General features: G+C 43.1%; 1 protein-coding gene across 7 annotated transcripts; it reads left to right on the forward strand.

The window, feature by feature from the left end:
- The first annotated feature begins 3,397 nt into the window (after window positions 1–3,397).
- Window positions 3,398–22,674, forward strand: LOC121634551 (calumenin-A-like). 7 transcript variants are annotated; one of them, XM_041977262.1, is made up of 8 exons: window positions 3,398–3,514; window positions 9,021–9,239; window positions 12,561–12,754; window positions 12,872–13,038; window positions 13,112–13,172; window positions 21,788–21,987; window positions 22,061–22,198; window positions 22,312–22,674. In XM_041977262.1, the coding sequence occupies exons 2-7, from the start codon at window positions 9,022–9,024 to the stop codon at window positions 22,163–22,165; spliced, it is 945 nt and encodes a 314-aa protein (XP_041833196.1). In that variant the 5' UTR covers window positions 3,398–3,514; window position 9,021; the 3' UTR covers window positions 22,166–22,198; window positions 22,312–22,674. The 7 variants fall into 7 exon arrangements, with proteins under 7 accessions (XP_041833196.1, XP_041833194.1, XP_041833195.1 ...); XM_041977260.1 differs by having other exon boundaries at window positions 22,061–22,190; window positions 22,223–22,674; XM_041977261.1 differs by having other exon boundaries at window positions 22,061–22,186; window positions 22,219–22,674.
- The last annotated feature ends 3,452 nt before the right edge of the window (window positions 22,675–26,126 follow it).

Raw genomic sequence — 26,126 nt, forward strand, 5'->3', positions numbered from 1 at the left:
AGGAAAATGTAATATGCAATAATACCTTACTAAAGAACACATGTTTAGTTTGGGCAGGAAAAACTCATGCCTTTTATAAAAGGATGTCTCCAGTAAAGTCAGTCTCATGGAGGTGAAATCTTGATACAAACTGCTAAAAGGATAATTGTTAAGTTGGAGTCTGTTTTCCATTTCCAAGAGTGTTCTTTTTCTTTTGTGACTTTAGGTGGAGGATAGTCATACACAGAGGTGTTGATGGATACAGTCGCCTTGTGGTGTTCCTTCATGCCTCCAATAACAACCGCAGCAGTACAGTGTTGACATCCTTCATCCTTCATCCGTGGCCAACTATGGTGTGCATGCCTCCAGCAGCATCGCTCCGTCTAACCTTGTCATCCCTCTGTTTTCTTCAGCAGCTAAACAGATGCATATTTTTCTAAAACATGATGGCTATTGGCCAATTAGGAGAAGTGTGTGTGTGTGTATATATATGTGTATATGTGTGTGTGTATATGTATACAACAGTGACCCCAAACTTTTGAACGGTAGTGTATATATATATATATATATATATATATATATATATATATATATATATAAACTGTTGGCCTCCTGCTTTGCTGTGTGTGTGAGAGAGGGAGATATCACTCACTTTCACATAATGTGAAGTCAGGAGTCCATCATTAGGTAATATGTCTGCGTTTCTGACTCTTCTCAGGGAAGTTAGCAAATAGCACATGTCAGCATTCCACACTGTTGGAATAAATATATTGATTTGTTTCTGTATAGTGTTCCATGTTTGGGAAGATCTGCACAAGTTTGACAGAGGCTAACTGATACAGATGTTTTTAGAGACTGATGCAGATTTTACTCTTGTTATTGACACCGTTTATTAAAAATTATTGATTTGTAGTTGGTAGTGATATTTTTCATTGCTGTTATCACTTATTGTCATAACTGTTTTGTTCATTTCTCTTTCTACACAGTCCATGTTAATGATCTTGTGGGCAGTGCTGCAATTAAAATGGTTCCATCAGTGCACCCTATCAAAGTGATGTTTCAGTGTTTTTTGTAATGGATACTTTACAAAATGTCTTTAAAACATATTGCATTAAAATTCAAAATTACTCGGCAATGTTTATGTTGGCACATCGGTTTTGATCAGGAGTTAAATGAAGAGCGTGTGACCGTCTGCAAGAGTGATGCGATCCGTGCAGAAACGGGCAGATTACGCCAGTTGATGGGTCATGGAGTCAGGTTTGCCCCTCAGCAGAAACTTTTAAATGCTCGCAAATTATCAGTAGTGGACTCGTCTGTTGATTTTTGATCGGTTTGAATAGAATTGTATTCTGTTTAATTCTCTTGTTAACCCCTATAGTCCTGGCTCTTAGTCACTGCATTTAGGGAAAGGACAAAGTTTTGTTCAGGTTAATCAATCATAAAAATGGTGATGGCAGTCTTTCTCATTGTACATAAAATATATAACAAAATTGAGTGTAGTTCCATTTCAGTGCAAAAACCATATGCATAAAGAATTTAAGAAAATTAAAAGCAAATTCAATTGACTCAAATCAAGATTTATTGTGACAGATAACATTTTGTTGTAGCCACAACATTGCGTAGCAATAGATGACTAACATGCAATAAAAAGCAGTTTAGTGCTGACACCAATTTAAAAAGACACTCAGTGATACTGCAACTGACAGAAGACAAATCCAAAAGGTATACAGATGCATGTGAAGTCATGAAATAATGCAAGAATCACAAAACAGACTAAATCAAAGTCAAACCACAGCTCTGGTGTGGTTATAGTGTCCATGGTTGGGGATGCAGTAGTAAAAAAAAAAAGGGATACTTTTTAATATACAGTGTTTATATATATATATATATATATATATATATATATAATTTAGGAAAAAGTGTCATTTTAACATTATTCCAGACCATTTGTCATATTTAACACTTTATCTATTGCATGTTAGTTAAGGTGAGGCATATTCATTTAAAAACGCTACAGATCTGGGATATGTGCAGTTTGTTCTGGCTTTGATAGACTGATTGGCTACCACCAGTTATTGGAACAGACAGGATAGGATTTGTTTTCCATGATGCTGCAAGTTTTTTAGAGGCAGCATGACCTGGACATGACCTGGTCCTCAAAAGAGCGTACAGTTGAAGGTCTTCTGTTCTGTGCTGATGATCCTCTGGTGATCTGCTTTTTTCTGTGGTGTGCAGCTGAAAAACTACACAGGGATGTAGAATGTTAATATACTTTCCATGGAACATCAATAGAATTGGAGACCTGCAACTCCTTGGTTAAGCCGTCGTTTTGGATAAGCAGGGAACAAAATCGCTGCTTTCTTCATAATGCTATTATTATTATTATTATTATTATTATTATTATTATTATTATTATTATTTTCATCACTAGCCTACTTGACAAAAAGCAAGTTGGCTACAGTAAAGGATATAGTGGGGATGTGGGGATGAATACAAAAAAATAGTTCTGTTTATCAATAAACTATAGTGGCATTGTTGATTTTTTTTTTTTTTTATAGATTGATTGCCTTAAGGTAAGCATAAGGATACAGTACGGTGTCCTCTTTGGGTCCATCCTGCCCAGTGTGTGATATGATCAAGCTGGATCAATCATTAATACGTGGATGCAAACTGCAGGTGAGATGTAAGTGCCATCTGGTGACCATAATAGCAAATATGACTTTTACTTGAAGTGTCCATGGGATTTCTGGTATGCCAGCTTTGGGATAGCATTCCTTTATGTGAGTTTTTATTGGACACCGTATTGAAACCTGGGCGTGGGAAGGTCAGTGACAAGTCATAAGAACAGAAGGCGGTCAATGGTGTGATGTTTGTTTGACAGATATGATCAATCGCTTTTAATAAACAGACACATCTAAGCTCAGAGCATTGCTTAGGAAGTGTACGCATCATACAAATAGACTTTGCATTTGGTTGCAGATGTCAGCACACAAGCAGACAGCTTAACAAACAGAACAGGCTTATTAGAACAACGAATCCAATTGTACAGCAAAGCGAATCGGTGATTAACTGGTGTTGCCTGCTCTTTGTCTTTACTGATTGGATGATCACGGTTCAATTTCAGTGGCAGGTCAAAAAGAGGGCTGGGATAATTATAAGAAAACGCCGTTTTAAATGCGCGTTAAGGAGACATAAAACGGCGCTTTTTGCGGCGTTCAGGGACTGCATAGAACTTCGTTTTTTTACGGCGTTTACCGAAACGGCGTATTTTACTCCGTTTTTGCCATGAAAAACGGCGCTTTTAACGCCAATTTTCCACACAAAACGGCGTTTTTTCCCGCCGTTTAATTGTCAACGTGCTATTTGAGTGGCGAATTTTGATCACTTTGGCTTGCCATATTCTGGTCACGCGGGACGCTTGAGGACGTGGCAGGGCGCGGATTGGCTGCAGCCTGACGGAGACAGAGACGCTGCGTGGAAGCGAGGACGTTACAAGCACGGATCGATAAGGTGAAGCTGTCACGCACGCGCACAGGTGAGAACCCTGCGGAATGATGTTTGAATTCCTGAATACTTTAGTTCCGATTAGCTCAGTTTGTCTGTTTGTTAACCGATTTATTGTTTAGTAAAGTTTTGAATCGAGGCTGAACAGTCAGAGAAGAAATGAAGGAAACTTCTTTCCTTCCAGGATGTTGGTTGTACTTCTACATGTACTTATACTTCTACATCAGCACTACCATGCACTAGATCGTGGCTGTTAAACGTATGTCCCAGGGACCAGAAATTCCTGGTGAAGTTTCGTGTTTTCTTTTTGCATGTAAAACCTTTCTAAGGCTTAGGAGAACTTCCAGGTGGTCAGGATCACTACACACGTGCAAACGTACATGTATGTACATTTAAAATAACCTCTGGAAAAGCTCCTGGTCATCATTTGAGATTTTTCTCTTCCAGAGAACTGGAATTTAATGTTTGCTGGTTTTAGTTTTACTGGAAATGTAAAAAGTGATGTAAAATGAGGTATAAACTGATTTTTCTCAAGAAACTTTTGAAAAGGTTTTCTAAAAGAAAAGTTTAATTAATTATTATAAGATAAAACTTTATTGTCCGCTTGCAGTGAAAACTGCTGCTGTTCTGAATCAGCATCATTACAAACTTAATACCATTCTGGGATGAGACGGTTCTGCAGCTCTCAGTCTAAGGCTGTGTGCAGACCAGCCATCAAAAGAAACAGCTCTCCACAGGTTGTCCTACCACCCTGGAGCAGATGTTTCAGAATCCTGGACTTAAGCTGGACAGAGAGGCCACAGAGCCCAACTAGACCTTACAGAGCCTAACTGGTTGGGTTGGTTTGCTGGTTTTTATGGACTAAAATGAGTTTGATCATAATGCAGCATCAGTATCATCTCACCTGCCACCTGCAGGCTGGCATTATTGATCTTGACTGTTAATGAAGAGGGTGTAAAAATTAGAAAACTTGATGTGACAACGATCTCCAGAGTAACAATGAGAAAATCTAAAATAAGTCAGGATGAGGTGGTTTTATTGGCAACAAACACATGAGAGGGGATTGAGCTGTGTCCGGGACCCACGCAGCGACGTGTTAGAGCCGCGCAAAGACGCTAACCATATAAAACTTTGTCGTAAAGAGCTGAATTAATGTGGGGAGAATATTCTTCATTTTTGATGAGGTGCCTCCGGTGACCTTTTCTATTCTGGATGTATTTTGTTTACTTTGGAGAATGGAGCATCTGTGTGCTGAAGTCGGTGCTTTGAAACACATGACCCAGGTCCAGACCAATGTTTGTGAGCAAGTTCATGCTGAAGTTGTGGAAATCCACCTCCAAGTGACTGCACTGGAGTCTCGGGCTGGTGCTACTGTTGGGAGCAGCCTGGGCTGGAGGCTGCTTCTACCCTTGCTGAGCCACTGGAGGTGCGTGATGATTGGCTGGCTTGGCTGACCTGAACCACCGCAGTCACAATGAGACTGAGATCGCAGCCCCTGGTTTCACCAGAGGTAACTTCGCTGGAAGGATCCAGTTGGGTCTACCACTGGTTCCCCACGCTGGACTGAAGTTGTGAAAAGAGGCCGGTCTGGGCAGAGGAGACAGATTGTGGTTGCAGACTTGGATGTGCATGCAACTTCTACTGGACCCAATAGGAGACCTGGTCCCACATCTGTTATTGGGACTGGGGCTGTGAGTACTATAACAACATTAAAGACTAAACTAGTGAGTGTATTACTACTGATAACCCAGATCTGGATTAGGACCCTTGCTGCGGCAGGGTTGGCTGCTGAGCGTTGGTGAAACGTACACCCCTGAGCTCTAGCCTGAGGGGGCCCTGGTATGAGGGGGCTCTGGTCTGACGCTATAAGAGCAATGCAAGGCCAGTGTTGTTGGCTCGAATGTCATGCCATCTGCAGGGAGGTAAATGACACCCCTGGTGCCAACTCATTGGTATGAAAATATCTGTTGGGGTTCTGTCTTGCATCTGTCGTGGCCTGCGTTTGGTGAAAATGCTCAACGTCTTGTTGTGGACAGTCTGCTGGCAGAATGTCATATTTTAGCTTTGCAAGAGACATTTTAAGCTGTATGAGATTTAGAGAACTCTGTTGACCAAAACTTCCTTGGCGGCGGTGGGGGGGGGGTTTCGAGATCTGATATCAGCTAAACTAGTCCCGGGGGGGTGGCAAAAAGGGCTGGGACAAAAAGCTTGATGCTGTGTGATACAGCCATTAGCCATATGTATATACTCATACTCATACTCATCCAGATTTTGTCATCTTAAATGTTTATACACCATATGATGAGAATAAGGATGAATGTCTCAGTAGGCCGGCCTTCATAATGCTTTCATCCAAGACAGTTGCACCCATAACATGTATGTTGTGTTACAAATAATAACTCGTTTGCATATCATCTGAGTTATATTCTGTAAGGAAGGTGTTGTTTCCTGCAGACAGTTTTACATACATCAGTGAAGCCTGACACGCTGCATCACGGCCTGATCGTTGTTTTAGCCAAGCTGACGGGCATGCAGCATTAGAGAATATGTGTGGGTTAGCACAAACACATTTTATAATAAATGTGAAAAAATAACCATCAATAGTTAATAGTTGCTGTGCTTCTAACAGTGCTACTACTGTGAAATTAGACTGGTCAACTCTCACCAAAGAGGACTGTTAGAGTTACTGTAATAACACAGACGTATATCTAAGTAATGTTCATTTCCCCGGAGAAGCCATTTTGTGTAAGGATCCCAGTTTTCAGCATAAAAGTGACCCCTGTTCCAGGTATGATGAAGCAGTGGCTGCTTTGTTTGATGGTGGCAAACCTTTGTACAAACATAGAAGTAATAGGAAGTACAGATTTTATGAAATATTGAACTGATTGTTACAACTAAAGTGATCATCTGATGAGAAAAAATGAAGAAAAACTAGTAAAACAAGCAGTCAATGATGTGTTTTATCAGCAGGTGTTTACTTTGGGTGATGCTGCTGTAGGACTTTTATCACTGCTGCACAAACACTCACACTTCAATGATAAAAGGAAAAAGCTGTTTTTATCCAGATCATCAGTTTAATCAGAGTTTCTTCATCAGTGTTGGCTGTTTAACTTCAGTTGCCACATCTGCCGGTTTTATGGCAGAAATTATCAGACAGTTGGTGAGATGATAAATTCTGCATTATGATCTAGAATGCGGTAGAGATGATTTAGAACAACATAGAAGTACATTACATGCTGCATTCACTGACCCTGGGACATCTGACGTTTACCGAAGAGAAGGTCAGTTAACACTAAATATTTGTAGCAACGGCTCGTTCTGGTGATACAATACAGTAAAAATGGGCAGATTTTAGGTATAGTCTCAAATGGTGGTTAATCATAATTTGTAAGCTGTGATTAATCATGATTAAAATTTTTAATTACTTGACAGCCCTAGTAATAATATTACAGATTTTTGGAAAGGGGTGAGGGCCTAGATTGTTGTCAACCTTTTCTTCCTTGTGCTGTTGAAGGCAGCTCTGAAGAAGATAATATTGCAGCATTAAGGAGACATCTTTATGGTTCCCTGTTTAACTGCATTAAAAGTGATCCATATGAAGAAGAGTTTGATATGAGTGATCAATCAATAAGTATAAAGACACATGAGGTATATGATACCATGAAAAACTACTTAAGTATTGCTGAGCATCTGAAACATGCTAGTCTGAGGCTTTCTCCTCTCTTAGCTCTTAGTTTTACTGGTTTTATGATCCATATAAAAAGTGCATATTGCTTGTGCCAGTAATAAAGGACAAAGCTGGAAAAGCTAGTTGCCTGAATAATTACAAGCCTAGCGTTAGCCAGTGTCTCATAGAAGGTTACTGAAAGAATCCTGCTTGACAGAGTGAGTGGGTTTACTGCTTCCCTTGGTCATCAGTCAAGTTTTAAACCACAGCGTAGCTCTGACATGTATATATGTTCCTGAAGAAACAGTGAACCTCTACAAGGCCAAAAACTCATCCGGACTCGTGTTTTATTGATGCTTCCAAAGCGTTTGATCAAATGAATCAGAAACAACTATTCATTTAGTTAAAACAACAGGGTGTCATACTGTTATGCAAACCAGAAAATGCACATCAAACGTTAATATGTAGAACCAGACAAGATTTTGCTGTGTTTAAACTGTGTAATATGAGACTTTAGGTCAGTCAAAAGATTAAATAACTTGGTCATCCCTCCAAAGGTCTGACACCCAGTGATGATGACGATGATGATGATGATGATGATGATATATACAGACAGTGTTGTAAGTTATATAAACAGGCAAACACTGTTGCATGTAAATTTAGTTGTTGCTCTGCTCAGGTTAGTGTTTTTGTTTGACATATTGTACACCCCTCTAAACATCCCATCTGTGATCATCTTATAAAAAGTCTTCCATGTGGATGTTACATGTTACAGACAATCATGCGATGAGAATAAGACTTAAGGTCCCCAGAGGAGGGAGGTCCGCCAAACGTTTGTCACTGCAGGACTGAGCACACCTGAAGCACTGTTAGTATTTGTGGAAACACCCAGATGTTGCATAATCTTTAACATCAAGTTTCCTATCATCGTAGCATCTCAGATCCTTCTGGAGCTGCTCCTGTTACTCATCCAGACTGAGAGTTTACAGGCTGAAATGCCTGAATGTTATCAGGTGATCCTGGTGGTCTTTCTGTGGTTTTATATGTAGATACTTTAGTTGTTTCTCTCTATTCTGTTTTATATATGTTTTTATAGACTTGAGTCTGTTTAATAAATATGATTTAATTTTGATTTGAATTATACTGTGTGGCAAAAACTCAGTGGTGAGCTTCATAGTGACATGAAGTCAGAATGTCAAATTCTTCTTATGTGGTCTAGTATGTCCACAGAAAACAAGTAGGCTTTGAATGAGCCACTTTTGGGTGGATATGTATCTTTAGAGAGTGACTAAAGCAGCAATGTTTTTGCAAAACTGAGGAAAAAAAACAAAAAGTACCCACATCCCCCCAAAGGTCTAACGCCCAGGCACCAGACCTGATTACATGATCACATCAGATCAGAAAAATATCAGTACCCATCAGACCTCCATCTAATCACGTGATCAAACCCAACAGTTCATGATCAGCTGAATTTTTCTCAACAATCAGAAAAGAATGAACCCTGTTCTGGATCTGGTTCTCAGACACTGATCTGTCTTCCTGAATAACCTGAACTGGAAAGTTTTTCCTTCCTTGATGAACAGATGAGAGTCCAGACCTGAATGGAAGATCTGTGAGACTAAAAGTTAAAGTTAAAGGAAATTTTTTTCTTAGTCATTTGTAATAACTGAAAGTGATTGAAGACTTGGTCTGCGTCAAACAGACTTTTCAAACTGATCTTTAAGATTGTTCTGTTTTCAGATAAAATGGATCTTCTGTATATTTTTCGTCTGACCTGTAATGCCATCGTGTTTCTTCCTTGAATGTCTGAATCATTTGTTGTGTTTGAGTCTCAGATGTTTATAATCCTGAACAAAAGTCTCTGATCCAGGATGATCTGTCCCGTTCTGATGTGCTTCCTCCTCTGCGTGGCCTCCGGCAGCAGCAAACCCACAGAGAGGAAGACCCGCGTCCATCATGAGGAGCCTCTCAGCCAACTGGAGCACAGCGACGATAAGAACTTTGACTACGATCACGAAGCTTTTCTCGGACAAAATCAAGCCAAAACCTTTGATCACCTGTCGCCAGAGGAGAGTAAACGGAGACTGAGGTGAGTCCAGTAGCAGCTTTGTTAGATCATGGCGGTCTCTGAGGGAACATCATGCTGGTCTCTGAAGGGAACATCATGGTGGGTTCTGAGGGGAACATCATGGTGGTTTCTGAGGGAACATCATGGTGGTCTCTGAGGGGAACATCATGGTGGTTTCTGAGGGGAACATCATGGTGGTTTCTGAGGGAACATCATGGTGGTCTCTGAGGGGAACATCATGGCGGTCTCTGAGGGAACATCATGCTGGTCTCTGAGGGGAACATCATGGCGGTCTCTGAGGGAACATCATGGTGGTCTGAGGGAACATCATGCTGGTCTCTGAGGGGAACATCATGGCGGTCTCTGAGGGAACATCATGCTGGTCTCTGAAGGGAACATCATGGTGGTCTCTGAGGGGAACATCATGGTGGTCTCTAAGGGGAACATCATGGCTGTCTCTGAGGGAACATCATGGTGGTCTCTGAGGGGAACATCATGGCGGTCTCTGAGGGAACATCATGCTGGTCTCTGAGGGGAACATCATGGCGGTCTCTGAGGGAACATCATGCTGGTCTCTGAGGGGAACATCATGGCGGTCTCTGAGGGAACATCATGCTGGTCTCTGAGGGGAACATCATGGTGGGTTCTGAGGGGAACATCATGGTGGTCTCTAAGGGGAACATCATGGCGGTCTCTGAGGGAACATCATGCTGGTCTCTGAGGGGAACATCATGGCGGTCTCTGAGGGAACATCATGGTGGTCTGAGGGAACATCATGCTGGTCTCTGAGGGGAACATCATGGCGGTCTCTGAGGGAACATCATGCTGGTCTCTGAAGGGAACATCATGGTGGTCTCTGAGGGGAACATCATGGTGGTCTCTGAGGGGAACATCATGGCGGTCTCTGAGGGAACATCATGCTGGTCTCTGAGGGGAACATCATGGCGGTCTCTGAGGGAACATCATGCTGGTCTCTGAGGGGAACATCATGGCGGTCTCTGAGGGAACATCATGGTGGTCTGAGGGAACATCATGCTGGTCTCTGAGGGGAACATCATGGCGGTCTCTGAGGGAACATCATGCTGGTCTCTGAAGGGAACATCATGGTGGTCTCTGAGGGGAACATCATGGTGGTCTCTAAGGGGAACATCATGGCGGTCTCTGAGGGAACATCATGGTGGTCTCTGAGGGGAACATCATGGCGGTCTCTGAGGGAACATCATGCTGGTCTCTGAGGGGAACATCATGGCGGTCTCTGAGGGAACATCATGCTGGTCTCTGAGGGGAACATCATGGCGGTCTCTGAGGGAACATCATGCTGGTCTCTGAAGGGAACATCATGGTGGGTTCTGAGGGGAACATCATGGTGGTTTCTGAGGGAACATCATGGTGGTCTCTGAGGGGAACATCATGGTGGTTTCTGAGGGGAACATCATGGTGGTTTCTGAGGGGAACATCATGGCGGTCTCTGAGGGAACATCATGCTGGTCTCTGAGGGGAACATCATGGCGGTCTCTGAGGGAACATCATGCTGGTCTCTGAGGGGAACATCATGGCGGTTTCTGAGGGAACATCATGCTGGTCTCTGAAGGGAACATCATGGTGGGTTCTGAGGGGAACATCATGGTGGTTTCTGAGGGAACATCATGGTGGTCTCTGAGGGGAACATCATGGTGGTTTCTGAGGGGAACATCATGGTGGTTTCTGAGGGAACATCATGGTGGTCTCTGAGGGGAACATCATGGCGGTCTCTGAGGGGAACATCATGCTGGTCTCTGACGGGAACATCATGGCGGTCTCTGAGGGAACATCATGGTGGTCTGAGGGAACATCATGCTGGTCTCTGAGGGGAACATCATGGCGGTCTCTGAGGGAACATCATGCTGGTCTCTGAAGGGAACATCATGGTGGTCTCTGAGGGGAACATCATGGTGGTCTCTAAGGGGAACATCATGGCGGTCTCTGAGGGAACATCATGGTGGTCTCTGAGGGGAACATCATGGCGGTCTCTGAGGGAACATCATGCTGGTCTCTGAGGGGAACATCATGGCGGTCTCTGAGGGAACATCATGCTGGTCTCTGAGGGGAACATCATGGTTTCTGAGGGAACATCATGGTGGTCTCTGAGGGGAACATCATGGCGGTCTCTGAGGGAACATCATGGTGGTCTCTGAGGGGAACATCATGGCGGTCTCTGAGGGAACATCATGCTGGTCTCTGAGGGGAACATCATGGCGGTCTCTGAGGGAACGTCATGGTGGTTTCTGAGGGAACATCATGGTGGTCTCTGAGGGGAACATCATGGTGGTTTCTGAGGGGAACATCATGGTGGTTTCTGAGGGAACATCATGGTGGTCTCTGAGGGAACATCATGCTGGTCTCTGAGGGGAACATCATGGCGGTCTCTGAGGGAACATCATGGTGGTTTCTGAGGGAACATCATGGTGGTCTCTGAGGGGAACATCATGGTGGTCTCTGAGGGAACATCATGCTGGTCTCTGAGGGGAACATCATGGCGGTCTCTGAGGGAACATCATGGTGGTCTGAGGGAACATCATGGCGGTCTCTGAGGGAACATCATGGTGGTCTGAGGGAACATCATGCTGGTCTCTGAGGGGAACATCATGGCGGTTTATGAGGGAACATAATGGCCACCACATGTATCTGTCATGCTACCTTTAATGTGCTCGATGCTAAAACTGTTAACTAAAAATGTAAATTTGTTGGAAGTGAGAGCAGTAATGCAATCACCTGTTGGACACAAACACCTGACCAGGTGTGTTTATCACAGCTGATGAACAGATTATTAATTATTCAGGTTTATATTTTCTGCTTCACAGCAAACATTCAGAACATATTGAGCAGTTTTTTTTCTATTGCACCGTGTTATGGAAGCCCATTGACGCCCATCTATCATAATCATAGGTGTTATTAAGTTAAAATAAGAGTCATAATTAATTTTATCTCATAATAATGACCTTGAGTCTCAAAATACTGACTTTCTATCTCATAATTATGACATACGTAAGTGTTAACTTACATCAGTTGGTGGCAGGAAGTGGCTTCCATACCGTGTTGTCCTCAGGCAACACACAGAATTTTTGCCTGGATCTTTTCCAAAATGCATCCCTTTGAATGATGCAATTCTTTTAAAAGGTGGGACAACTTAGGAATTCACAAACAATGCTTGACTTTATTGCTGACTTTTTTTTTTAAGGAAACAGCTCTGCTATTTTGCTTAACTTTATTTAGAAGGACCTAAAAACATAATTTCCTGGCCTGGAAAAATCTGTTAAAGGTATTAAAGACATTATATTTGCAGCTCTGCTGGTTTCTCTGCAGCATCATTGTGGATAAAATAGATGAGAACAAAGACAGTTTTGTCTCTGAGGAGGAGCTGAAGCTTTGGATCAAAAACGCTCAGAAGAAGCACATTTATGAGAGCGTTGAACATCAGTGGAATGACTTTGACCTGAACAACGACGGCTCCATCACCTGGGAGGAGTATAGAAATGTGACATATGGGAGTTATCTGGGTAAGGATTCTCTGGTCCACATTTACTCTTTAGATAAAAACTTCTGATAAATTAGTCTTTCTAACAAATAACAGCAGAGATTGTCTGATTGGTCTTGATCAATTTTGGTTGATTTAGATGACCCATTGACGGATACAGAGTATAACTACACCCACATGATGTGGAGAGACGAGAGACGTTTTCGAGTTGCAGACAGAAATGGAGATCTGATTGCTGATAAAGAGGAGTTCACAGCTTTTCTTCATCCGGAGGATTATGAACACATGAATGACGTCGTTGTTCAGGTGATGATGATGTCCATGACGTCATGTGACATTGTTATTACTCTCATATTTAACATCCATCTTTCTGTCACAGGAAACGATTGAAGACATCGACAAGAACGGAGATGGTTTCATCGACCTAAAAGAGTATATCGGTAAAAACTGCAGATAACTGCATCACTTTACTGAGAACATTAGCTTTCTGTAACAGTGGCAGATGGTGAGGAAGTTTTATGGTTTTCATGGTAACATCTGCATCATGCAGCTGGAAGTGAGAAATGGTGAGTTTCTGATGTTTCCACACTTCACAATATGTAAAATCAGATCTTTACATTACAGACTATAAGGCCATCAACAGTCTCCATATGATGTGGTCCATGAGTACAGCGGACACATCCTGGTCAAGGTTTCAGTCCCAATTTAAGGTGAAGGGGAGGACTTGGTACCAACGATAGCACAGGTGACAAGGTGAAACCCAGACCGAGAAAATAAACCTGAAACTGATAATGGTCAGAGAGCCACACCAAAAGATGTATGACGAGAAATCTACAGCAACAAAAATTGTGAAAAGAAATCTCTGATCTTTTCAGGAAACATCAGAAATGAGCTTATGGTGAAAAGTTGCAGATCTTTGATGAGGATGGACTATAGCCCTGTTTCCACCAATGGGACCTGTTGGGATGGGATTAGTGTTAATTTTATCAGCCATTTTTAAATTTAGTCTCAGTTTTAGTCCAGTTTCAATCGCACTTATTAGTTTTTTATCACATTTAGTCAACCTCATCCCGATTTTATTTAGGCAAGTTTTAGTCGAGCATTTTAGTCTTTATTTTAGTCCAAGAAAACATAATTTTATGTCTAGTTTTAGTCAACTAAAACTGTCAGCATTTTAGTCTAGTTTCAGTCAGGACAATCATTTTACCCTTTTACTTTTTTTTGTCAGCAGATAATATTGAACATTGTTAGTAGTTAGTAGAACATTGTTACATTTAACAATCCATTTAAAACTCATACTTAAAACATAACTATCCGATTTTATGCAGAAATAATTGCAGGCATTTTTAATGTTTACATACATTTATTTATATTAATATTGATGCCAATTTAAATCAGATGTCCTCATGATGGTAACCTTAAGACAAACAGAACAGCATTTTATGTCGCCAAATAAATACATTGGGATGGAAACTCCTAGATCAGTGGTTCCCAACCAACTTTTTTAACTTGGAACCCCATTTTGATATCACAAAACTCTTGTGACCCCAAATATTCAAAACACAATTTTACTTACTTTTATACCACATTTAGACTATTTCATGTATGAAAATGTAGGTTAAAGTCGTTTCAATTAAGTGTGGTGTATTATTTTGTCTAGATGATTTGTTTTAGTACGTTTTTAGTTTTTAGTTTGCATCCATGTGTAGCTGCCCAGGTGTTTTAAGTGCACTATAGTTCACTTGCAGCCCCTAGATTAGCTCATACTTCTGTCTGCTTTAATTAAACTTGCAATCCAACTGAAAACATAGTTGCCCGACCAGTATAACGTATCTAAGTTAGCATAAATTCTACTTCACACACAATTCTATCAACAAGTGGCTATGGTCGCTAGATGCTAAGAAGCTAATGTAAGTTAACCAGCCACACACGTTATCTATCAACAAGTGGCTGCAGCTGAGAGCTGTGTGCTGCTGCTAGGACAAAGCCTCGTATGAGTGCTTTAGGACGGGAGAGGGGTCTGTGCAGGACTGACTCCACATTAAAAATAGTAATCTATGTTCATTCATGTCAGTCTCCAAAAGTCTCTACTACTACCAGAAAAAGTTGCTAGATTTGTTGCTAGTCGCTTTTGTGGAAAAAAAAGTCACTAAAGGTGTCACGGTGCTTTGGCTGGGGTTGAGATTTCCCACCCGTCCCTGAAGGCATTCTTCCTTCACTTCTGATTGCCTACTCTGATTGCCGATTTGCTCCACTAGCACTGTGTTCTATATATACCTGTGTGTGGCAACTTCTCTTTGCCAGATCGTCTTGGTAACCCGACCCGTTTTGACCTGGATTTTCTGATTCTGCCTGCCCCAGTCTGGTAACTCTGTTTTTCTGTCTTTGGATTTTTCTGGAACTCTGACCTTTGGATTATCTTCAGGATTTGGATGTTGGATTATGGACCTAACCACTGTCACCGGAAGGATCACTCAGGATCACCTTTTGGAAGGCTCAACCTGGAGCTGAATACCAGTCAACCGACAACCTTACCCCATTCTAACTTTCTCTGGTTCAGTTGTTTTGACAGTCTCTCAGTGCGCTTCCTCTGGCTGCTCCTGTGATCTCTCTCGGAGAACTCTGTCGTGTGGATTCCTTCACCTCCACTGGTATGTGATTACATTCAGCAGCTTTTTGTCCCTGATAATTCTGACTGCTCACCCCTGCTCTCATACGTCCAGACAAGCTGCCAGAAAGGAACCAGACGCTACCATCCTGAATACATTTCCTTGTTTCAATAAAACCTTCTTTACACCAATCCTTGGGTCTCTGATAATCACTGGGTTCAGTCTGCTGAATTGTGACTGTACGATCTGGCCAGCACTATGGACCCCTTCAGAACGTAAGGATCGACGTGCTGGGTCGAACACGGCATTATGGAGGTTTAAACGGGCTAGCCTCAGATGTAAAGGAAATTTCTAAGTGGATGACCATATTAATCAGATCTGATTCCACAGAGACCAGCTCACCATTATCCCCTCTGACAGTAATCCCGGGTCATGAACCATGGGGGGCACCCCCGGAAAGATTTGCTGGAGAACCAGGTCAGTGCCGGGCATTTCTGACACAATGTTCGCTACAGTTCGAGCTACAACCCTCCTCATTTCCCACAGAAAAAGCCAAAGTCGTCTATGTGGTCTCCCTGCTTTCAGGGAGAGCGAGGTTATTGGGTACAGCAGAGTGGGAGAGGGGTTCTCTTGCAATTACCAACTTCAAAAGCTTCTCGGAGGAACTACGTCGGGTTTTCGACCCTAACAGACCCAAACGGGAAGCATCAAGGAATCAAGTGGAAGACGGCTTTTAACACCCTAACCAGACACTGAGTATCTTGTAATGCCTTTTGGATTGACAAATGCTCCCGCTGTGTTCCAGGCATTGGTTAATGATGTCTTACGGGACATGCTGAATACTGTTGTTGTTTTGGATAATATCCTCAACTTTTCCCAAAACCTTGATGAACACGTTTTTCATGTCCGTACTGTTTTGCAGCGTCGTTTGCAGAATCAGCTCTACGTTAAAGTGGAGAAATATGACTTTCACAGCTCTTTTGTCTCCTTCCTGGGTTATGTGATCTCAGCCGGTGGTTTCGAAATGGATCTCTCCAAGGTTTCAGCTGTCCGGGAGTGGCCCACACACGAAAATCGTAAGCAGCTCCAAAAATTTCTGGGTTTTGCCAATTTTTACCAGAAGTTCATTAAGAATTAGTGTCCCACTCCACCAGTTGACCTCTGTGAAGAAACCTTGTGTCTGGACAAGTGACACGGAGTCCACCTTCAACCAGCTTAAACGGTTCACCTCTGCTCCTATCCTGCGCATGCCTGATCCAACCAGACAGTCCTTGGTGGAAGTGGATGCCTCTGACTACGGGGTAGGCGCGGTGCTCTCTCAGCAGAGCCCAAATGACTTTAAGTTACACCCTGGTGCTTATTTTTCCAAAACCTTGTCCTCCGCTGAGCGTAACTATGACATATGCAACCAAGAACTCCTGGCGGTAAAGTTAGCTATCACTGTCTGGACGGGCCATAAGAACTTGGAATACCTGAAGTCCCAAGAGGCTAGGAGACGACGGGGACTTCATCCTCCCCGCTCGTGTCTGTCTGGGGGTAAACCGGATTCAGCTGGAGGAGGAGATCAGGCAGGCCCAGTCTGGTTCCCTCGTGCCCAGTGGTTGTCCCGTCGGGTGCTTATTTGTGCCCCTTTACCTGCATTCCAGGGCTCTGGTTCTGTCACTCCTCCCGTCTGGCCTGTCACCCCGGAGTTGCACGCACGTTTCACCTCCTGTCCCAAAGGTTCTGGTGGCCTTCCTGTCGCCGTGATATCCATAGCTTCGTCGCAGCCTGTCCAGACTGTGCTCCATCCAAGACTTCACGCCAACGTCCTGCTGGTCTGCTGCATCCATTGTCCATACCCCGACGACCCTGGTCCCACATTTCCATGGACTTTGACAGGACTTCCTTCCTCTGAAGGCAAGACTGTCATTATGACCATCGTAGACAGGTTCTCCAAGATGGCTCACTTTGTGGCACTCCCAAAGTTGCCCACGGCTAAGGAGATGGCCAATCTGTTATCTATACATGTGTTCAGGCTGCATGGTCTTCTCCTGGACATCGTCTCCGACTGTGGACCCCAGTTCACCCCCAGATTTTGGGCCGAATTCTGTATAATGGGAGTCCACGTCAGGCTTTCGTCTGGTTTCCACCCTCAGTCAGGTGGTCAGTCAGAGAGAGCGAACCAGGTGCTGGAGACCGGTCTCAGTCGTCCGTGCTCTGAGAATCCGTCCTCCTGGGCCCGGAACCTGTCTTGAGTGGAGTATGCACACAATTCCCTGCCTTCTTCTGCCACAGGACTCACTCCCTTCCAATTGGTGAATGGTTTTCAACCCCTTTTGTTCCTCTGTGCACGCGGCAGTCTGCCGCTGTCATCGCGTGTGGAGACATGCTCGGGCTGCGCTGCTGCGGACTTCTCTGCGGTACCAGACGGCTGCCAGTCGTCGGAGATCAGCGGCCCCTTCCTACCAGGTGGGTCAACGCGTTTGGCTGGCCACTAAAGATCTGCCTTTGCATGTGGAGAATCGGAAACTGGCACCAAAGTAGTGAATCCAGTGGCGGTACGTCTCCCCAGGACTCTGTGTGTCCAGGGTAAGCCCGTTCTCTCCTGTTCGCTGGATCTCGCCTCCAGCCCCCCTCTGCCCGCCCGGTTCGTTGCTGGTCGGCCTGTCTATATTGTGCGCCGCTCTGGTCGTTCCCTCCAGTACCTCGTGGATTGGGTGGGGTACAGTCCTGAGGCGTGCTCCTGGGTTCCTGCTTGTTTTGTGGTGGATGGGGGGGGGGGGGGGGTACTGTCACGGTACTTTGGCTGGGGTTGAGATTTCCCAGCCGTCCCTGAAGGCATTCTCCCTTCACCTCTGATTACCTGCTCTAAATGCTGATGCACTCCACCTGCACTGTGTTCTACAGGGTGTGCAGAATTATTAGGCAAGTTATATTTTTGAGGATTAATTATATTATTGAACAATAACTATGTTCCGATGACCACAAAAGACTCATAAATATCAAAGCTAAATATTTTTGGAAGTTGGAGTGGGGCTCTTTTTAGTTTTAGTATCTTAGGAGGATATCTGTGTGTGCAGGTGACTATTACTGTGCATAATTATTAGGCAACTTAACAAAAACCAAATATATACCCATTATTTCACCAGGGAAACCAATATAACAACTCAAAATTTACAAATATACATTTCTGGCATTCAAAAACAAAAAAACAAATCAGTGACCAAAATAACCACCTTTCTTTGCGAGGACACTCAAAAGCCTGCCATCCATAGATTCTGTCAGTGTCTTGATCTGTTCATGATCAACATTGCGTGCAGCAGCAACCACAGCCTCCCAGACACTGTTCAGAGAGGTGTACTGTTTTCCCTCCCTGTAGATCTCACATTTGATGAGGGACCACAGGTTCTCTATGGGGTTAAGATCAGGTGAACAAGGAGGCCATGTCATTAATATTTTTTCTTCTTTTAGACCTTTTCTGGCCAGCCACGCAGTGGAGTACTTGGATGCGTGTGATGGAGCATTGTCCTGCATGAAAATCATGTTTTTCTTGAACGATGCTGACTTCTTCCTGTACCACTGCTTGAAGAAGGTGTCTTCCAGAAACTGGCAGTAGGACTGGGAGTTGAGCTTGACTCCATCCTCAACCCGAAAAGGTCCCACAAGCTCATCTTTGATGATACCAGCCCATACCAGTACCCCACCTCCACCTTGCTGGCGTCTGAGTCGGAGTGGAGCTCTCTACTGATCCAGCCACGGGCCCATCCATCTGGCCCATCAAGACTCACTCTCATTTCATCAGTCCATAAAACCTTAGAAAAATCAGTCTTGTGATATTTCTTGGCCCAGTCTTGACGTTTTATCTTGTGTGTCTTGTTCAGTGGTGGTCGTTTTTCAGCCTTCCTTACCTTGGCCATGTCCCTGAGTATTGCACACCTTGTGGTTCTTGGCACTCCAGTGATGTTGCAGCTCTGAAATATGGCAAAACTGGTGGCCAATGGCATCTTGGCAGCTTCACGCTTGATTTTCCTCAGTTCATGGGCAGTTATTTTGCGCCTTGTTATTTCAACACGCTTCTTGCGACCCTGTTGACTATTTTGAATGAAACGCTTGATTGTTCAATGATCACGTCTCAAAAGCTTGGCAATTTTAAGAGTGCTGCATCCCTCTGCAAGACATCTCACTATTTTTGACTTTTCAGAGTCCGTCAAATCTCTCTTCTGACCCATTTTGCCAAAGGAATGGAAGTTGCCTAATAATTATGCACACCTGATATAGGGTGTTGATGTCATTAGACCACACCCCTTCTCATTACAGAGATGCACATCACCTGATATGCTTAATTGGTAGTAGGCTTTCAAGCCTGTACCGGTTGGAGTAGGACAACATGCATAAAGAGGATGATGTGGTCAAAATACTCATTTGCCTAATAATTCTGCACACAGTTTATATATACCTGTGCGTGGCAACTTCTCTTTGCCAGATCGTCTTGGTCAATCCCTGCACGCTTCCAGCCCTGATCTTCTGCCTGCCGACCTGTTTTGACCGCCAACCCGTTTTGACCTGGATTTTCTGATTCTGCCTGCCCCAGTCTGGTAACTGTTTTTCGGTCGTTTGGATTTTTCTGGAACTCTGACCTTTGGATTATCTTCAGGATTTGGATGTTGGATTATGGACCTAACCACTGTCACCGGAAGGATCACTCAGGATCACCTTTTGGAAGGCTCAACCTGGAGCTGAATACCAGTCAACCGACAACCTTACCCCATTCTAACTTTCTCTGGTTCAGTTGTTTTGACAGTCTCTCAGTGCGCTTCCTCTGGCTGCTCCTGTGATCTCTCCCGGAGAACTCTGCCGTGTGGACTCCTTCACCTCCACTGGTATGTGATCACATTCAGCAGCTTTTTGTCCCTGATAATTCTGACTACTCACCCCTGCTCTCATACATCCAGAGACGAGCCCCCAGAAAGGAACCAGACGCTACCATCCTGAATACATTTCCTGGTACATGAATACCATCCTGAATACTTTTCCTTGTTTCAATAAAACCTTCTTTACACCAATCCTTGGGTCTTTGATATTCACTGGGTCGAGTCTGAATCGTGAAAAGAGGATTTAACGAGAAAACTCGTTAAATAACAACAAAGTCGCAAAGTTGGCAACACTAAGGGGTTGTGTCACTGTGTGTCACGAAAGAGCCGAGGAGACGGAGAGAGGGTTTGACAAAATCATATTGTATTATATATATGTATGTGTATATATATATATATATATATATATATATATATATATATATATATATATATATATATATATATATATATATATATATATATATATGGTTTAGGACCAGAATCCATTCAGGATCTTCTGGTTCGTTATGAAGCAACCAGATCCCTCAGGTCATCAGGGTCAGGTCTACTTTCTGTTCGCAGTCAGAACTAAACATGGAGAGGCAGCGTTCAGCTTTTATGCTCCTCACATGTGGAACAACTCCCAGAAAACTGCAGGTCTGCTGACTCAGCAGTTTTACATCAGGGTTAAAAACGTTTGTATTTGCTGCCTTTTTATCAGAACAGCTGTTAATTTCCCACACTGGAACTGGAAGTTTTTAATGCACTTGTTGTTTCTTCTTGCAATAATGAGTGTTGATACACCCAGATCTAACTTTCAGCAGCCACATCAAAACTGTCACTAAGAAGCTTTTTACCAACTCAGAAACCTCATTAGGATTAAACGTTTAGTCTCTCAGTAAGACCAGGAGAAACTCCTCCATGCATCCATCTCCATTCCAGACTAAACATGGAAAAGCCGCATTTAGCTGTTCTTCTGCAGTGGAGATTAAACTTCCACCAAACATAGACACTTTAAATCTAGGTTGAACATTTCTTTGCTCATGAAATCTGCACACTGACTTTTAAATACTCTTGGTTTTAATCATTTTAATGTTATTTTTGATTTAATTGTGACTCTTGCTATTTGTTGCTGCCTTTTACTACTTAATATCTGTAAAGCTTTTAATTTTTTATGTAAAGCACTTTGAATTGTCCTGTGCATGAACTGTGCTGTACAAATAAACTGCATTACCTGCCTTGCCTTAGGAGGTCCTGGACTCTAGGATGGGAACCACTGCACAAGATGGTAGTGCAGGGTTTACCAAACCGCCCTGTCCTGAGCTAGACTCCTTGGTGAAAACAGCTTAAGAGCCTGAATGTGTGGAAAGAAACTGATCATGACCACAGTGTGATGATGAGGGGGGAAAAACTGTTCGATGGAGTTCAGATGAGTCAGCTGAAACTAAACAATCCAACGAGACAGAAAATACTGAAGAACATGAAGCTGTAATGTGTGACTACAGTCTGCAGGAGGCAGCAGTGTGTATATTTAAATCCAGAATAATTCAGTCTGCTTTTTAAGATGATCAGAGTTCCTTTCCTCAGCTCTACTCTTTATCTCATGTTCAGGTGATATGTACACTGCAGAGAACGATGATGAGGAACCAGAGTGGGTCTCAACTGAACGTCAGCAGTTTTCAGAGTTCAGGGACAAAAACAATGATGGGAAGATGGACAAAGAGGAAACTCTGGACTGGATTCTCCCAGCTGATTATGACCATGCTGAAGCCGAAGCCAAACACCTGCTGTATGAGTCTGACACCAACAAGGTGAGGAGCTTCTCCTCCTTCACCTGTTCACCTGTTTTCATGATTAACACCTGAGATTTCTGTCTTTGTTCAGGATGGAAAACTGACCAAGGAGGAAATCCTCAACAAATATGACCTGTTTGTTGGGAGTCAAGTGACAGACTTTGGGGAGGCATTACTCCGACATGATGAGTTCTAGATGAGGCAGCAGACTTCAGACTTCAGACGACCAGTTCCAGAAAATACGACTTGCAGATGACACGATGGGGTCCAGAGGACACGACGGGATCAAGACGACCAGTTCCAGATAATACGACTTGCAGAAGACACGATGGGGTCCAGAAGACACGATGGGGTCCAGAGGACACAACGGGGTCCAGACGACACGATGGGGTCCAGACGACACGATGGGGTCCAGATGACACGACGGGGTCAAGATGACCAGTTCCAGATAATACGACTTGCAGACGACACGATGGGGTGCAGTTGACACGACAGAGACCAGACCACACGACGGTGTCCAGACCACATGATGGGGTCCAGACAACCAGTTCCAGATAATACGACTTGCAGACGACAGGACAATGTCTGGATCTGTCGTTTACAGACACCAAGTTGTTTGACTTTCAGACCAGATTTGATAACACTTGATTTTTTTTAAACAGTTTTCTTGTTAGTCTCATTAATTAAATCTAGTTTTGTTTCTGGTTCCAAGTGATTTCTTTGTTTTCACCTTTTTAGCTTCTAGCTCTGAATCCCTTTATTTAATAAACCTGAGCATTGAAGGTGGGGAAAAATCCAAGGGCTTTAGAGCTTCTGCTAATTTCTTCACACAAATGAGTCACATGAAAGCAGAGATTCTGCTGGTTACAGAGATGTCTGTCTAATCACTGGGACAGAAACTCTGGAGCTAGCAGTCAGAACCGGAAAATTGTTTGTGGGGAAAAGTTTGATTCCAGCACTAAAAACTCTTTCCATGGAGATGGTCATCATCATTAGCTGATGGCTACCTGAGATATTTACTACTACTGTAGCACAGTTCCTAATGAAGGCCAGTTTATGCTCCCTTTATGTACGTAAACAGGAACGTCCATTTCAAGCTTCACTGTCATACTCATGCATCCTTTATCATGGCCGATAACAATCCTTGTTATTGTATGATGCTTCTTGGTTTGAACCTTGCTATTAATAGCTTATTATTTTTAAAGCTCTGCTTCCACAACCTATACAACCACTAAACATTTAGGGAAAGAAAAAATGAAAAGTAAAAAGTAAAGTAGAAAGAAGAAAAAGGAGACAAAGATCCAGTAGATAGAAGCAACAAGCTTTAATCCAACCTAACACCAGACAACCAGCTGCTACACCTGTACAGAAAATTTCCTACAGCTTTTACAGGTAAGCTAAGCAGACAATCATCAGGAGTTCCTAAAAAATAACCAAGACAACAACCACAACATGTATCACAACAACCAAAGTACCAGAAACCAAAGAGGAGGAGGTACCAGGCTGGAGACCAGCACGGGGAGGGAGGTACCTGGCCTACCCCAGGAAACAGGGCACCATCTACCACTTCCCCCTCCTTCTACTGGTCTCCAGCCTGGTACCTCCTCCTGCTACTGGTCTTGTGTTGACATGTTGACGCTGAGTCGATGTGTCCGGCGGATGGTGATGTTTTATATCCGAGTCTAGTGAAAATGAGAGATGGGCATAAAACTTTGAAAGAATCCATCAGGTGATCAGAAACTGAAGAAAAGCAGAGAACCAGTAATCTCTGAGGACCATGCAGTCACAACCTGACATCAGCTAATGCTTCCTAGCCTGTTGCTAGCCAGGATAGTTGCATATTCTGCATTGTAATCTTCTTAAAACAAAAACTTTTAATTTGAGACTTAATGTTGTCTAATCAGTTTTTGTTTGTGACCCGAGTTCAGCTCATGTATCAGCCCAGATAGCTTTATTTCTGTCCCCAAAAAACCAAGGTTTTCGTTGCTACATGTGGTCTGCAATCACTGAAGTAACATCCCACCGTTTCCTAATCTAAACCTGAGTGAATATTTTGGGGTGTTTAGCATTTTTATTTCTGCAGGGTAATTAATAATGTTCAGTGTGACATACAGATTAGATTCTAATATAAATTAAAGGGCACTTTGAAATATTGTGAAACGGCAGTCGGAATGAGGAGCTCTCTACATCCTCTGAAGACCTGCTGGGCCAGCCAGGGTGCAGCACAGTCCAGGACCGCCTTTGGTGGGATGGCTTCCCATTCTTCAACCAGCATCTGTCACCCTGAAGAAGGTGGGGACTATTAGCTCATGCAGCATTTATCTAGAATTCTATTGGCTGGAGGACATTTGACAGACAGCTCATTCAGCAACCCAAGACAGAGGAAAAATATCCCAGAGCAGAAGTTGTGAGAGCAGAGAATGTGTCCTGTGGCTCCGGCTGTACTCCTTCTTTTGACTTTTCCTCTCTGGTACCACATGAAAAACCCAGCATCATTTAGGTATAAAATGGACCCCAGCCTAAAACTCAACTCCCAAGTCAAAGCTGAGGTAAAGTCCTGCTTCTTTCAGTTAAGGCGGCTGTTACACACCCATCCAGACGTCACCTAGAGACGGTTATCCGTGCTTTTATCACCTCACACCTGGATTACTTTAACTGTTTTTATTGGGATTAGTCAGGCTTCCATCTCCAGGTACTAGAAAACATAGCTCCGGTTTTATTGGCTTCCCGTTCATCTATGAATCCATTTTAAGATGCTTTTATTTGTTTTTAAGTCTCTTCATGGTCTTTTTATCTGTCTGACCTGCTTCACCCATATATGCCATCACGTGCTCTTAGATCAGCTAACCAGATGCTTTCAACTGTCCCAAAACATTTTATAAATCCAGAGGAGACAGAACCTTTTCAGTTTTCATTCATTATCTGAACTGCTTCATCCATTGCGGGTCGTGGGGAAGCTGGAGCCTAACCCAGCATTTAATAGGTGACAGACAGGTACACCTGGACAGGTCACCAGCCCATCGCAGGCCATCTTTTCAGTTTTAGCTCCTAAAATCTGGAATGACTCCCACTGCAGGTCAGACCGGCTATTTTTCTTCTTTTTTAACATAACACTTTTACTCTTTGGCTGTCAAGTAGGTGTGAGTTGCCGTCTGTGGCTTTATATGTATGTTCTTGTTCTCATTTCTCTTTTTTATTTATTGTACAGTGCTTTGGTTTTCGAAGAGACCAAGCTGGAGTGCAGGAAATTTGAACCTGCAACCCTAAACTTGAGAATAGAAGCAGAGTTCTGAAGGAAGACGATATATTTGAGAGCAAGAAAAGACTTTTGAGTGTGAGAGCAGAGTTTTTAGTTAAAGCAAGATGATGTTTGAGTGTGAAAACCAGAAATCTTGCTCTCAAAGCAAACAATTACGTTCTGATTAAAGATAGAAAAATACCCCCATGCCCGTGCATACACAGGGTGAACCCACACATACACGGAGAGAACCTGTGCATACACATAAAGAACCCACGCATACACAGAAAGAACCCATGCATACACGAGGAGAACCTATGTATGGGGGTATTTTCCTATCTTTAATCAAGAGCATAATTGTTTGCTTTGAGAGAAAGGTTTCTGGTTTTCATGCTAAAATATCATCTTGCTCTCTCTCAAAACTCTGAGCTCACTCTAAGAAAGTCCCTCTTGCTTTCAAATTGTTCTTCCTTTCAAAACTCTGTGCTCAGACTTGGTCTCTTTCCCTCACACTGCTCTCAAAACTTATGCTCTTGGATATTTTTTCACAATAGAATACGAGATAAATCAAGAAAATGGTCCTCACCTTCTTCAGGGTGCGCTTGTTTTACTTCACACAATACTTCACACAGTGGCTCCAAACTGTTTAAGTTTTTTTTTCTTTTTGCTTATAATCATTTTATGCTTTTCCATTTTTAAAGTAGACACTTGTTTGTCAGTAATATTCTAACTCATTGGGCCTCTGGTAGAGCTATGTGATTGGCTACTGCCTCAACTAAGATGACTTTGTGAAAGCATATAAAGCAGTGGTTGACAACTGGTGGTCTGCAGGCTGCCAATAATATCTAGCCCACCAGATTACATTGATTAAATAAAAATAAATAAAGAAAAAAAGAAGAAGAAAAAAGTTAACACTCTA

The sequence above is a fragment of the Melanotaenia boesemani genome, chromosome 23, assembly GCF_017639745.1.
Source record: "Melanotaenia boesemani isolate fMelBoe1 chromosome 23, fMelBoe1.pri, whole genome shotgun sequence".
In the NCBI taxonomy this organism is placed as follows: Eukaryota; Metazoa; Chordata; class Actinopteri; order Atheriniformes; family Melanotaeniidae; genus Melanotaenia; species Melanotaenia boesemani.

What these genes read in the sequence shown, in the direction of transcription:
- LOC121634551 (XM_041977257.1), top strand. Translation starts at nt 9,022, where the DNA reads ATGATCTGTCCCGTTCTGATGTGCTTCCTCCTCTGCGTGGCCTCCGGC. An exon ending in CGACCTAAAAGAGTATATCG is followed by an intron (nt 13,173 to 16,987) that starts GTAAAAACTGCA and finishes CCTGCATTCCAG; the next exon opens with GGCTCTGGTTCTGTCACTCC. An exon ending in GTCGCCGTGATATCCATAGC is followed by an intron (nt 17,101 to 20,120) that starts TTCGTCGCAGCC and finishes TCAGTTGTTTTG; the next exon opens with ACAGTCTCTCAGTGCGCTTC.